At 38.7% G+C, this 14643-nt stretch overlaps 1 protein-coding gene across 1 annotated transcript in view; it reads right to left on the bottom strand.

Annotated features, from left to right (window-relative positions):
• Window positions 1-675: 675 nt before the first annotated feature.
• AFG1L (AFG1 like ATPase) overlaps window positions 676-14643 on the bottom strand; it is a 74280-nt gene continuing 60312 nt past the window's right edge. The window contains exons 11-13 of the mRNA XM_075087405.1: window positions 7850-7990; window positions 6056-6169; window positions 676-5329 (exon numbers count right to left, since the gene is read on the bottom strand). Coding sequence (XP_074943506.1) covers window positions 5195-5329; window positions 6056-6169; window positions 7850-7990 — 390 coding nt within the window. The 3' untranslated portion in view covers window positions 676-5194. The remainder of the gene's footprint in view (window positions 5330-6055; window positions 6170-7849; window positions 7991-14643) is intronic.

Genomic DNA, 14643 nt, shown 5'->3' with positions numbered 1-14643 from the left:
CCATGGAGAAGGGTCATGCTGCAGCCTTGCTCTCCCATTCACAACACTAATAGGTGCTGCATGAAGGCACCTGCACTGGGGTGCTGCAGCGACCCTCAGACCCTCCCGACCCATCAGTGCAGGGACTTCTCTACCTGCCTAAATATTAACTAACTGCTTCCAAGGGGGAATTTTCCAAACTGCGTAAAACCTGTAACAACTAACCACACAACTAATTGGCTGACAGCGAAAGCAGATCTTGAACAGTAAGATCCCAAATTAACAGGGGAAAAAAAAAAGAGCACTTTAATTATGGTTTGCACTCAGCTGGAGCACCGCACCCTCAAGCTGCTGAAGAAAAGAGTCAGACACGGAAAAAAGGTTCCAAGACCAAAAACAAGGGGTGCCGGCAGCAGTATCCGAGGAGGACGAGTCTCTGGAGGAGAACCTTTCTAACAAGCTCTGGATACACCTACCAAAAGCTAAGCCACATGTCGGGCAGTGGCCTGCGGTGCTACGGCTCATCCAGGCAACCAAGTGCCCAGGAACTGGCAGTGCGGCCAGTCCGGGGTTGCCACCTGGAGACAGAGATAAAAAAATACCCCAAATCTCATTAAGTAAACACAAAGCCTATCCATTCAGAACACATACCTTAAAAGAGCGTGAAAGATAAATGAAATGTTTATAAAATCTGGATTTATTAATTTTTCTTTATTACAACATAAATTATTCTCAAATAACAGCAGGATTTAACAGTGTTCAGCTTGTTATATGTTAAGACTCAAAATGACATATTTTAAAAAAAATTCTCAGTCTACAAGGAAAATCCCAACAGAATTTACAAAGGCACTGTAACTCACAGGTACAGTAGCTGAGGTTGTAATGAATCATATAGGAAATCTGGCATTACAGGTAGAAGACAAACTACATGAATTGGTTAGGGTTTTAATCACAAACCTCAGAATTTTTCTTTTTAATAATTCATCTATTTTAAGAAGAAAAATCATCACCACAAAGAGGCACGTGGTGTTTAGTTCATGGCATTAATTCTGTAACCCAAACAAGGAAACTAATCCACTTTGAGTAGCTAAATTATTTTTTGCACTGTTTACATACTTTACTGAAGTATTTTCATCCCAGAGCCTCAGCAAGCATCTTAGAATATTAATGAGTGAAGCCTGGCAGCACTCCAGTGTTAGCAAACAAGAAAATAACATCGTTCCCACTTAAGCAACAGGGAAACTGAGGCACTGGGATTATTCAGATCCAGGTAACTGCAGAAAGAAAACTCCTGGATCTTGATCCTCTTGATGGAGAGACTAGTCTTCCTCCTTGTTAGATGGCTGGTGACCGTGCTGAGCACTGTTTGAAACCTGGTCAGTTTTTTTCATGTTTAAATTGCTGCAAAATAGGTGACATTTATCCAGCTATACTGTCATTATGATCACCTTTGCTCAAAAAAAAAGCCATTAATAGTTTTCCTTTTTAGATCAAGAAGTGCACCTTCAATCCCTCCACAGAGCTGTGGAAGGCAGCTGTCTTGTTTCACCCAAAATACTGCAATTGTTCCCTTCATCTGTGCAAAGGTAAATACAGAAAACCCAGTAACTTTGAAAGACAGAATTGCATTATTCATACAAAAAAGGTAAGTAAGAGCAACTGCACATGAATGCGAAATGAAAACCCAGCTTTAAAGATAAAATGTCTATACGGATAGAGCAACTATGCTCACAGAAGCTGTAATTTAAATTTTCAGGCATTGGGAACATTCCTTTGTCAATCAAGTATTTGAAATAAGTTACCTGAGAGATTCTGAGCCAGGATGTGGCCTTTATATGCTAACATAAATTGTTTCTCATGGTCCATCATCACAAGGATTTTACTTCCTGTGACAGGAAAATATCATACCACATCAATAAGGTTACTTATGAAGACCTTTAAGAATAACTCAGCAATGATGTTTGCTAAATGACTAAAGGGAAGTAAAAACATGTTGCAGATTTGAGATTAAATGAATTTGCAAGTTAAGAAAAACCTGAAAAGCCAATACTTGAACTTGGGATAGAAGCATCCAGGATAAATCCAGCAATTTTAAGGCAATTAAGGAGTTCCGTGTAATTTATTCACAGGCATCTCACTGTTTACATTTTGGCAACTAAAACATCTTAAAGTGGCAATAAAAAGTCACAAACTGCTGCGCTCTGACAGCAGCGAGGAGCAGGCCAGGCAGCGGGGGACAGGACTGCTGGGAGCGTAGGTGAGCCAGTGCCCTGGGGCAGGACATGCCCAGTGTTGTCCGTTGTGCCCCAGTGACAGATTTTGGCCAGCACCAGTTGCCTGGAAGTTGTTTGGCCTCAGAAGAAGCATCCCCCAATTTCACTATTGGAAAGAGCCTTCGTGCATGCTACAGCATTATTAGCAGCATCGTAAAATAAGCATATAGGGCCTCACTTTCTTTAGGTAAGTGGACAGACATAAAGATGATGCTTCTGTGGTTACTGCAGGGATCTCTGCCTCGGCACGTGGCCTGGCTGACAAACTGGTCCCATCAGTCTCTCCTTGTGGTCCTGACCTAAAAGTGACAATCCACACTCTGCAGTGCAACCACAAATACTTCAAAGTGATTTAAGTAGCTTTTCTTGTTTACAGCCTCTTTCAGCCCCCAAACCCTTCTGGAATATTCTCTTGGTTTTTTTCTCCTTGATTACAGCTGGAACCTACCAATGACTTCCAACAAACAGCTTCCTTGCTGGCTGAGGAAAGACCGCACTGTGGTTTCATTTAGGAATATGCCCTGGAAGCAGCGCTGGCTCTGGAAGCTTTTGGGAACTTCCACTCTCTGGTTTGACAGAGCTTTCCTACATCCCAGGAGGCTTTCAATCACACCTGAGTCCCACAGCATTTAGGAACTTTCAGAAACCTGGGGTATCTGAGTTTGGGATGGGTGCTCAGATTGCAGAAAAGCCTCAAATACCACCATGCAAAGCTGCACCAGCTGGAGCAAAAGCACAGCTGCTCAGCGGGCTCCAGGAAGCCCCTGGTTAAATGAGGTCCATCATCACCCACACGGACCAGGGAGAAACACTTCGCTTCCCTGGCCCAAGACGGCCTCCGTGGGAATGCAGAACCTGCCAGAACCGCCCCCTCACACATCCCAACCATCTCACCTGTGTTCTGCAAGATCATGCATTTCCCCTGTACCACACGACAGAGGAGGACATACAGGCTAAACATATAAACAACTTTTAAAATAGTGCAAATAAATATCCAGGTGCAAGATGCTTTAGGGTATCTACCACCACCTCCCGTTTTCCCACAATACATTCTGGTTCAGACAAGGCAGGAGGCATCTGGGAAAAAAGTCAAGGCCGAAGCTTCAGGAGAGTTACCAGCGCAGGCCCAGGCTGATGGCTATAGACTGTCATGTATAAATATAGAACCACACACACTTAAATTATATATATTAGTTTTATCTATAGCTATATATATGCATAAATTAAGTATACATATGTGTGTGCATATACAGACACACATGCATGAATCTCAATAGTCCCTCTGTTGAGAAACCTAATAGAAATCTCTGCAAATATACACCAATTATTCAGATATTCTTAAGTATAAGAAATGTTTTCTGATTGGTTTTTCATAAATATGCATTAAAATTCTCCACGGTAGTCACCCTTGTGGGAATAACAACATAGCTGCGTAAGCTGTAAACTATAAATGTAAGTTTAAAAAATTCTTTGAAGAACAGGTATAGCCAGTATAAGTAACTTCCAGGGCAAAGAGAAGTGATCGGAACAGAAAGCTGGACTTGAACACATGGCTCCAAAACATCTGTATTGCCACAGCACACGTGAGTGCACAGGGACTCTCCAGTCCTCCCCGCGCCACAAAAGTCCCTTTTAAAAGCCTTCTGTAATTGTGATGGGAGTTATGAATAATACATTTTAATCAGGCTTAACAAAGGCAGAAGAATATTTTTGATAACAGATAAAGTACAAGAAATAGGTCATGTTGCAAAATCCGAGAAAACCCCTCAAATGTGGGGACAGTGTGTTATACATCTCCTCCCTAAGAAATTAGGGCAATCTTTTCAGTCCATCTGCATAATATTTTTCCCTATTCAGGGTTTCTAAAAATGGTCTTAAAATGACTTTTTGTAAAAATACTGTACAAGCCAATACACGCCATACCATATTTTGTTTCAGTTAGATTAAAACCAAGAATGATGTAATTGCATTTTTAACTAAAAGAAAGTTTCCAACTCAAACACGAGGCTGGGTGACGCGTTTGGGGGAATCAGTTAATATCCCATCTTTTCCACAAAACACATTCCTATTGTAGCACGGTGAATGGCCTCAGCAGCACTGTGTACTTCTCTGCCCAGATCAGAGCAGGTGCGCTAGCAGCAATGGTATAGATGAAGCATGAGAAAATTCAGGGTAGAGATATGTCACTGGTGCAGAGGCAGCATATCCAGGCTTGCAAGAACCGCAAAATTTATGAGTATTAACTTGCACTTATATGTTACAGAATACCCTGTCTTAGTTTCTCTTCCCATCCATGATTATTTAGATCTTAATCTTGTGCAGTTTCAAGTACCTTCAAGCTCCTCCTCAGGCTTCTCTCTTGGTTCCAACCTTTAGTTTTCAATGAACCAGACTGAGCAACAGTCTGATTACAAGAAACTCTTAGAGCCTGAAAGTCAGCAGATGGCTACACACAGAAATTAGGAGAAAAAGAAACAGAATACACTACAGAGGAGTTCCAGGATTCTAGCAGGGACCTATACAATATCAGGAGGTTCATAAAGAAAGCGTTTGATTTTTCTTTTGTGCAAACTGCATTGTACATGACAGAAGCAGTGCATGAACCACAAAGTGCCCTCTTCACGTGACATTATAAATCTAGTGTGAACCCTGCATGGCCCATTAACTTTGTCTCTAGACCAATTCTCCAGAAAAATTCTAACCCCATTAAACTTTCTGAACATTAAAGTTCTATTTTACAGAAAATAAAATGAAGGCAAAATTTCACATGTCCACACACTGGTGGTACAGAAAAATAACCAAGTCCTCATGCCTTAAGCACAAAAAACAACAGATGGAAGAAAACATGGTCCAGGTGATAAAGTGCAATTATTATTTCAGTTGTGCTAAAAAGCTTTCCAATTCTGTAGTTTTACTTCTTGGTTATTTTATTCAACTTCTAATTATAACTTTCTTTTGCTTCTGTCCCCATCTTTCCAGTACTGTTCAGTTTGCATTTCTGTAAGCCGTGAGACAGTACGCTGAAAGGCAAAGATTTCCTCTTCTCCTGTAAACATGGAGAGTCCTTTGGCAGCATCCTACATTAACACACAAAAACAGTACCACAGAACGGTGAGACATAGCTGTACTGAAGTGCACCCTATCTATCTCCTAAGGCTGAGTGCTTTACAGGCCTTGACAATACAAGACAGCAGCATGGCACCAAACACATAAAATCAAGGTCCAAAAACCAAAGAAAAACACCTATTTCAGCCAGGTAATCCTCCGAAGGAACACAGCAAAACAACAATTTGGGTTTAAAACATGACGATGCTAACCATCAATTTTTACTTTTCTGTTGACTAATTGTATTTAGACAAATCATTTAAAAAAATAATTAACAATAACGAGGGTATAGGGAAAAGGAAAAACAGAATAAGCAACATGCAGAATAGTACTGTTTGTGAGGATTTGTGAGGCAGTCCTATATAGTCTAGGAAGAGGTAGAACATACCATCTTTTATTTCTGTATTTTAAATGTAGGAGCTAAACTTACATCAGTATATTCATCCATGGTTAATCAGATATAATGATTAACAATCAAAATGACCCTAAAACTTACCCAAAATGGTTCTATATATTGTGACATTTTCTTTGACTATGAATAAATAACATAACATGCAATTATGAGAACGACAGACTGCAGAAAAAGCAGCAAATCGCTAGTTAAATGTTTACTTGATTCCTCTTCCTAAAACGCTGTTGTAATCATGAGACCAAAACCAATTTTGTTACAAAAGGGAGATGATGTTAGTATCACGTACCTGGCTCAAGTCCAAATCATCCATCAACACTCTGTTGTCCTCCAGCTCACCATTGTCATGTTCTACCAGGAACAAGCTTTGGAGAGGAGTCACTGCAGAACAAATAATACGCACCTGAGAGAAGGAAAACAGGCAACAATATCATCACTTCTGTTTTACACAAAAGGGATAAAATACATGTTTTATGAAAAGCAAACTTCAATTTACGACCTTGTTTTTTTCCAGGTGTCTTCCCTTTCTCCTATTAGCACTGCTGTTACAGATTCACCTGACTTACTCATTTGGTATATTAACCTTACAGGATGTTTTTCTCAATAACAACTCATGTAACTTTTACTCAGAGAACAGCGTAACCGTGCTTTTAAATACTCAGAATATCTGCTGTACAGGCAGTGAGTTCACAGTCAAGTTTCCTTTCTAAAATAACAACTATAAAGTATTAGTAACCAATGCTTTCTTTCCCCCCACAGTAAGTGCACTGCACACATACTTCCGTCTAAAGAATGTTTAAATTCCAAGTCTCCCAGAAGGCTGAGAGGAGCCACTCTTGCTTTCACCTATGCTACTCAAGTGCACATTATCTGATAATAACAATAATGATACTGTTTTCATGTCTGCTGGGAGGAGACACAGTGTGCAGTGAGATACAGTATCTCTGGGGGGCTGCAATGAAGACAGACTGAAATATTATTATAGGAGACACTTGTTGAGAGGATGCAGGGAAAATGTTTGCACTGTGGACAAGTCTCCACCAATATGTGCTCTCAGGTATTTCTTCCAAACAACTACTTCTGACAGAAGTTTAAGACTTGTGCTTTCCCTATGGAAGAATTAATAGAAAGCAGCTGGTCGCTTGTAATTCTTAACGACAGCACGTAGATACAGCAGACACACACACACGCCCATTTCTAACACACTCTTATTAGTTTATAAATATTAGCATGCCCTCTTAGAAACTGTCCATTTCCAAATCATAAAGCACAAAGAATCTGGCTGACTTGAATGAGACTACTCATACATTCAGTTAGTTCAATACCTTGCTGAATCGGGGATTTCTGGTCATCTTACATTCTTGAAAAAAAATTTCAATGGATATGTCCTGATTGCATAAATATTTAAGTGTGTGCCTATTTAATCACACATAAGATATGAAACCCTATCTTGTATTACTTTTAAAAATAATCTTAAACATTAACTTCTCTTTGTTTTGATAGTGCTGATTTTGCTTCCATGATTGAAACCTCTGTAAATCCGCATGAAGTGCTGCATTTATCATTACCATTCCATTAGCAGTTCTGCAACCTAATGTAAAGCCTACAGTGACTGTTTCCTTTAAACTTAATAATGTAACTATACTATTAACTCCTCAGTACCCTGTTCAGGAAGGCACTGATTCTCAACCAAGTGCCCATACAGATTAAAATTTTTTAAAAATTACATTTACTCCAGCACAGTTGGCAGCAGAATCTTTCATTATTAAAATGATAGCATAGCTTCTGTGGTTTTCCTGGATTAGGAACGAAATAACATCCCTATTCAAGAAAGGCAAATGAGCTCAGGCTTATATTTACGGTCATGCTTAATACTCACAGAAATAAAATACCTGCAATTTGCCTTTATTGCAATGGATCCTTTTTTGTGAAGCTGGAATGATATTTCTTTGCAGTGCTAGTTCATTCTGCTTATGTTTTCCAAACCATTACTATAGAAAGACCTACTTCAAGCCAATTATAATAGCCAGGGTTTAGGGCTCCCAATGTACACCTATACATATAGGAAAGGCTTGGTTCTTACCTTGTGCTCATAAAATGTATCAATAAGAGTAATGAAACGACGAGCTTGTGTCCTTTTTGCCATTGTAAGAAGTGGTATGTCATGAACAAAGACTGTGTCAAAATGCTTTGATATCTCCAAATAGTCACTGGCCCCAAGAGGCTGAAACAAATAAATCATAAGAAATGCAAATCCATGATAGAATTGTATCTTGATACAAACATTGTATCTTGAAATACTACAATTACAGAAGAGAGGGTGTAAAGTTCTGATCATATTCTTGTTCTTGTTTCTTCATACCTTGCTTCAGTAAGTTTGCCCTTACTGACACAGGTACGTATGGGTGCTTATTCATACTGTCAGCTTCACCTGAACAGCATCCTGATAATTAAAAATGTGACTCTTCTGCATCCTGACAATGTTATGATCTCTCTGACAACCTCAAACAGAATAATCGCTATAAACCATAATCCATAGAAGAAAAGAAAAACCATGGTTAAGCTACACAGTCAACCTAAAGCATGCATAATTTGAACAGCTATTAGGATGCTTTCCAGCAGCAAGATTTTTAAATGCAAATGCATAGGCTAATTCCTAAATCATAAGTAGACCTGCATTTAGTTCACCCAAGACTAACCCAGACTGAATAAAAATCTTATGTTCTAAGTACTCAAAGCAACAGGAAACAAACAAAAGTACAATTTCGTAGCAATTCCTTCATTCATGATTTCACCTGTAATGATGAAATAAAAAATCTTTAATAAAAATTTATTAGGTTCTATTTGTGTATCTAAACCATCAACAGAAGATACGCACAAATTGTAGTGTCTCATTCAAGTACACATTCAGATACACTAGTTTAAAATTACTTTTTAATTACACAGAAGATAATTTTTTCTGCAAGATCTACCCTATCAGTACTGCAGGCAGTACTTTACCTTGAGCTATTAAGTCACCATATTTAGGAGATAAACTTCATGCTCCTGAAACTTGTCCCATTAGTTTTACTGTGAGAGTACTTCAGTACCTTGAACACAACTATCCCACAGAGCACCACTGGCAGCATTTTGCATGATAACATCACAACTCCCTTCCCAGCTAATGAAATGCGCTGTATCAACAGTATGATCTGGTTATAAAGCACTGCAATACTATTAATATCTTAAAAACAGTAAATAAAAAGTATTTTCTCCAACTGAAACTGCTAGACAAATTTGCTGTAGGCCAATCATAACTGCCTAACTAGAACCCTTCTGCAAGAAGTTATTTTGAGCAATTAATGGCTGTCCATGATCAGGACTTTGGGTTTTATTTAGATGCAAGAATGAAAAACCCATAGAAATGGTCAATACACAAGCACAAGAGACTGAAGCCCTGATGGCATTCCAAAAGTTCTTGCGAAAATTACTGGGAACAAGCTAGGGCTTCTCACCAGCTAACTCCCCGGGCAGGTATTAAAGCCAGTTCTCCTATTTGGAGTCTCATGAATCACTCCCTGCTTTGCCATTCACAACCACACAACTTCCCTGTGACACCGATGGGAAAAAATTATTACAAAACCTTTCAAGTGTTTTTAGCAGTTTTTAAAAGTGGTAGATAATATATCCTCTCCTCAAAGTTATATAATATTTATAATATTAAAATAAATATATAATATATATGTATAATACATTATATAGTTCCATGCTATATAATATATATTATATATAAGTATATTTATTTATATTATCTATTTATTTTTTTTATTATATTATTTAAGTAGTATTTATTTTCTCCCTCCATTTCAGTCCCCCCAGCCACTACTATTGACTTCTTAACCAGAAACCAAGAAACTAATCATCATGAGGGCCACCAGCAACAGCTTCATGCATCACCTCGGACAAAAAGTCTCATCTGAACAAATTGTAGCTGAACTCAAAATGTTTTAATGAAATAAAACATGAAAAGGTTCAAGAAAGTGCAAGGAACTGCTGGATGGAAACATTACAGAGCTAGCCCACTGCATATCTCCCCATCAGATACAAGTGATAGCTAGCCGGACAACCATCATATCAAGTGCAAAAGAAAACAATGGAAGCACTAAAGGCAACACAACTAGGATGCTGCTGGAGATCTTAAGATTGGTGGTGAGCAAACAGTTTAGGTAACGGCAAATTTTATTCCATGCTTAGGACTGAAGCATTGTTAAGTACAGAGGAGACCAAGAATGCCTGCGTGCTGCGTACCTGGGAGGAACAACAGCAGTGATCTAATTGCATGGGAGAAAGGAAATAACTTCTCGTGTCTCTCTCCAGGTAAGACATTACAGACATCTCTGCTGTTCAGGTTCATTCTTTCATCACATGAAGAGCCAAAGTGCTCTTCTGCCAAAGCCCAAAACCCTAAGGAGTTATTCTGTCTTGCCCCAATGTGATACACTTTCTCACCCAAACCACATGAATACAACCTCATTTCAAAGTATGAAATATTGAAAGCTGATTCCTAAAATAAATAAAAAATAAAGGCTTCATACTTTTGCCAAAATCTGCAAACTGGAGCACCCAACTGCTGAGCTATACATCTAAGAACTTGGTGGGCACCTTGGTGGGCATCCACACATGAAAACGAGAAAACCTGGGGAGCTGGAGAGAGGAAACAGGCGGAGGACAAAAATAAGGCTAATGCGTTCCACATGGGAAGAAAGGAAGATGAAATACTTCTTTTCCTTTTTATACAGACACAGAACCGCAGTTCATAAAAGACTACGATATGCATCTTTATCACAGCCAAAACAAGAATTCAATCTACTTCAATCTACTTCAGCAGTATGAAAAGCAGGAATTTAAAAATTCCTCTAATTAAGGACATAAAAGGCAGATAATTTTGAGCTGTTTAACGGAATTTCTGAAACACCTATGCCAGCGCTGAATATTCTGTAACCATTGGCATAAACGTGCCTTTGAACACTCCAAAATTTTATTATCAGAAAGATCTGAGCATAGCAACCATATGTATTTTAATAGAGTAAGTTTGTACCTCCCTGCCAAGACTCAAGTCTGGTGAGATGCAACTGAAACCCCGAGTCAACCAGCCTGTCATTATATATGGCTCATTTGGCATCAGCTGTAGTTCTTTACCTAGAGGAGTTCTCAAACCCTCTCCTTTTAGAGTTTAGAAAGACATAACCCTGGAGTCAAAGATAAAGCTTTTAATCTTGTTTTCAACATTACTTATTCTCAACTTGGACAAGTCCTTTAATTTCCTTCTGCCTTACTCTACTTACTGCAAAAAGAAGGAACCACCAGCAAGTTTCCAAACGCTGTGGGGGCAGTTTAAAGCCCTTTTAGTATTCCTCTAACTTTGGTATTGGCCTAACTTCCATGCTGCCTGCAATTGCTTCGAAGCTTTTCCAACTCACCAGCTGCATTCAAAATGCTCCAAATGCAGGAGGGCATGATGCAGGCGCACCCCGACAGCTTCTCAAGTCACATTCTCACTGGCCTGTTGTCCTTGCAAAACTGCTACGAGGCTGGCACAAGCACCTGTGTACCAACTCTTGTGCCACACAGGAAAGAGCCAGGGAAAGTGGGTTCAAGGCCAGATTACACCCCTGTTAAAGATTCTGGCTTTAGTGTCCATACACAGAAGCTCCATAGAGGAGTGGATTTCTGCTGTTTCAGCAGCCAACAGCCCTCCCCTCACCTTTACAGTACTGCCTACAGACCCTTCTTCCTCACCTTGCAGCAAGTATTGGCTGGGTCCTGACTGCCAACGATACAGGCTTGGGACAAGATGACAAGACCTGTGGCAAATTATTTTAGACACTTACCATTGTCCTCTATATAACCCTCCAGGGCTGAAATTTATTTTATGAACTTTACTCAGTCACAGAAACTACTCCATTTTAGTCAGTAGCACACATTAAGATATCTTCTCAGAAGTTACTAACGAAGGTACAAATCCTCCTAACATTGACACATATATACGTAATCCTCTTAAAAAAAGTTTAGCCTGATTAATATGGTCCTCTGAACAGCATTCTAAAAATAACAACTTGATTTGGTGCATGTTTCCGGTACTCTCTGATCTTTTTTTTTTGTTTCGTCGATTATTGATCAAAACTCAGCTTCAGAACCATAACACATTTATGTAACAACTGTCACTTACCATTTGTTACCAGTTCTTTCACACACCGCAGTATTTGTTTTAAAAAAAGAAACATTAACAGATAACCATCTTTCTGATGGAATTATTGTTCCTACATGTGTATATAAGGTAAAACTGTTGTAGATTTTTGTCATTAACTCTGATGCCAGAAGTCAGTATTTTATAGGCACCGTACTAATGCAAAACGCATTAGCACTAACATCGGCTACCCTCCTGACAAAGTGTTTACTCCACTTCAGCCTGCTTGACTGAGTTCTCGCCTTCATTTGTTTTTGTTTCTCTGTCTACTTAATGCATTTCCAGCTATCATCATCTCAGTTCAAGTAGGATGTTTATTATTTGGAGCTCTCTGTGGACTGTTTCAGAGTTAGTCGTCTCCTGTTCCTATTATATATTCCATTTAATTGAAGTATAAAGCATCCTTCTTCTTTGTTCACTCATCAGTGACAAAGTAGCTCATCTTTTAGAGATTGTCTGAAGAACACAGAACGCTTTACATACGTTAGAACAAGATATTTCATCTCAAGAGAAAATTTATTTTTGTTTATGTTGGAAGATATTCCAGGGCCAGTTCTGATAACATCCTGAAGAGCTGTGATTGACCATAAGTAGAATTTAGTGCAGACACTCCAACACTCCAAAACCTCCTAAAACCAAAATACAGTTTTACAACTTCGACATTAAGCAATAATAAAATTACAGAGCTCGCTCTTTTGTTTCCAAAGGAGCCACACTCTACCACTAATAGGGCTGATAAAACATAACACTGAGGTAATATTTGAAAATCATCATTCCAGAAAGGATCAGAAAAACCTAAGGCATGATCTGTAGTGCAACTGCATGCTGAAGTTTAAATAAAAATGTAAGATAGATAGGGCACAGCTAACTTGGTTAAAAAAATTAGAGACACTGATGGCAGTGCAAATCTGTCAGAAAGCTCTGTAAGTCGCAGGCGAAGATGAGAAGTTCATTTGAAGCATTATTAATACACCGAGAATTTAATGAAGAAGGCAATTCCTCATCAAGTTTTACTGAAGGTTTCTGGTGGGGAAAATAAAAGGCGTGTCATTGTGTCATTAAAGATCACAGAGGGCACACTGAGGAAAGATTAAAATAACATGCAGTTTCTGTTTTGAGCTTCCTTCCTTGAGTCAGCCTGCAACTTTAAAATCATTATTTTAACTTGTTTGAGCGCTACCTGACATGAGGCTATACAAGTTGTTTCTTAAAATATTCATTAATTGAATCATTATTCTTTCTTTTAAAATATTCTTTAATGTATGTTTAAGTTACTTAGAGGGAGGCCACCAAAAATAAACAGACAAATGATGTTTCCAGCAGTAATCAAACAAATGAAAGCTGCATTTTAAAAACATTATTAAAGCTGAAAAGTCAGACACAGATGTTAGACAGCAGTTGCCTGGGCAACCTTAATCTTTATCTCTTGGATATATGCTATAGTCTTGACTTACATTAACTGATGCTTCCCCCCTCCCAGGACCCTTGACCTACCCAGTACACAGAACAGTGGTTCTCATGTAACACACATTTATCAATACATGTTTTGTCTCATTTCTGTTGTGTCACAAGATGTCATTTTTCATGGACTTTTCAAATGCTTGTGTAGAAGAAGAACGATGCATTTCTTCTTTGACTTTTGTTACCACAATATCTAGGTACTTCATCTGCAGTGATGAATTTATCACCACAACTATGTCTGTGAATCAAGAAAGTGATACTATCTTCATGTTACAAGCAGAGGACAGTGAGGGTAAAGTTAAAAGCGTATGCAAGCTCTTGATGCCAGGTGAAGGACCTCTGAAAGTTGATTTTTCATGTTTCACAGAACACTACCAATTCGAAGTAGAACACCCTCTGACTTCAGTTAGAGCCATGACTATGGCAGTCTAGGACCCAGTGCCTCAAGAAAAACGTCCAGAAAATGAGAATTAAAATTGCCAACAGGCAAAAGGTGGGGTTTTGGTTGGGTTTTTCTGGATTTTGGTTTTTTTTTGTTGTTGCTTTTTTAAAGTAAGAATAGTATCACACACTAACACTGATGCAGACTATGACAGAAGCCAATTATGCTAGGCAGCATTCAGCTGTATGTGGTCATGTAATTACAACATCACATAGCAACCAGTATTACTGTAGTGCCTATGCAGAAAGAGGGAAAAATTCAAGTAACACAAGCAACAGTCATTCTGGAATTTTCTAACTGCATTTTGGTGTTGACAGCACTTTATTTTATACCTACTGCACATCTTTTGTGTAAGTTGTTTTCCAGCTTTTTCACCCACATGGATGTTCAGTAGAGCAGGATCCAAGATCTATAAACCCTGTGGCAGAAGACATTTTCTGAATCAAGTACAGCCCCCTGCTATCTCAGGTTACCTCATCACAGAATCCTGGTAACAACTGATTTTGCTTGGTCTTACAGCAGAAGTTTTTAGTCACATTTCTCATAGTGGAAAGTTGTTTCAGACCTTTGCCTTTCTGCCAATTAAGATGACGTTTGTAACTTCCAGTTTTTTTTGTATTCATAAACAATTTTATATTCATGTATGACTGTTACTACTAACTGAAATAGTGCTTTTTCATTCTTGGTCTTTATTTGGAGTGACTGATGTGGATTTGGTTCTCACATTTATTTTTTTTTTTCCTCCTAT

Source organism: Phalacrocorax aristotelis, chromosome 3 (genome assembly GCF_949628215.1).
Source record: "Phalacrocorax aristotelis chromosome 3, bGulAri2.1, whole genome shotgun sequence".
Lineage (NCBI taxonomy): Eukaryota > Metazoa > Chordata > Aves > Suliformes > Phalacrocoracidae > Phalacrocorax > Phalacrocorax aristotelis.
Note: the sequence above shows the minus strand (reverse complement) of the source record. Positions and strands in the feature narration are given on the sequence as shown.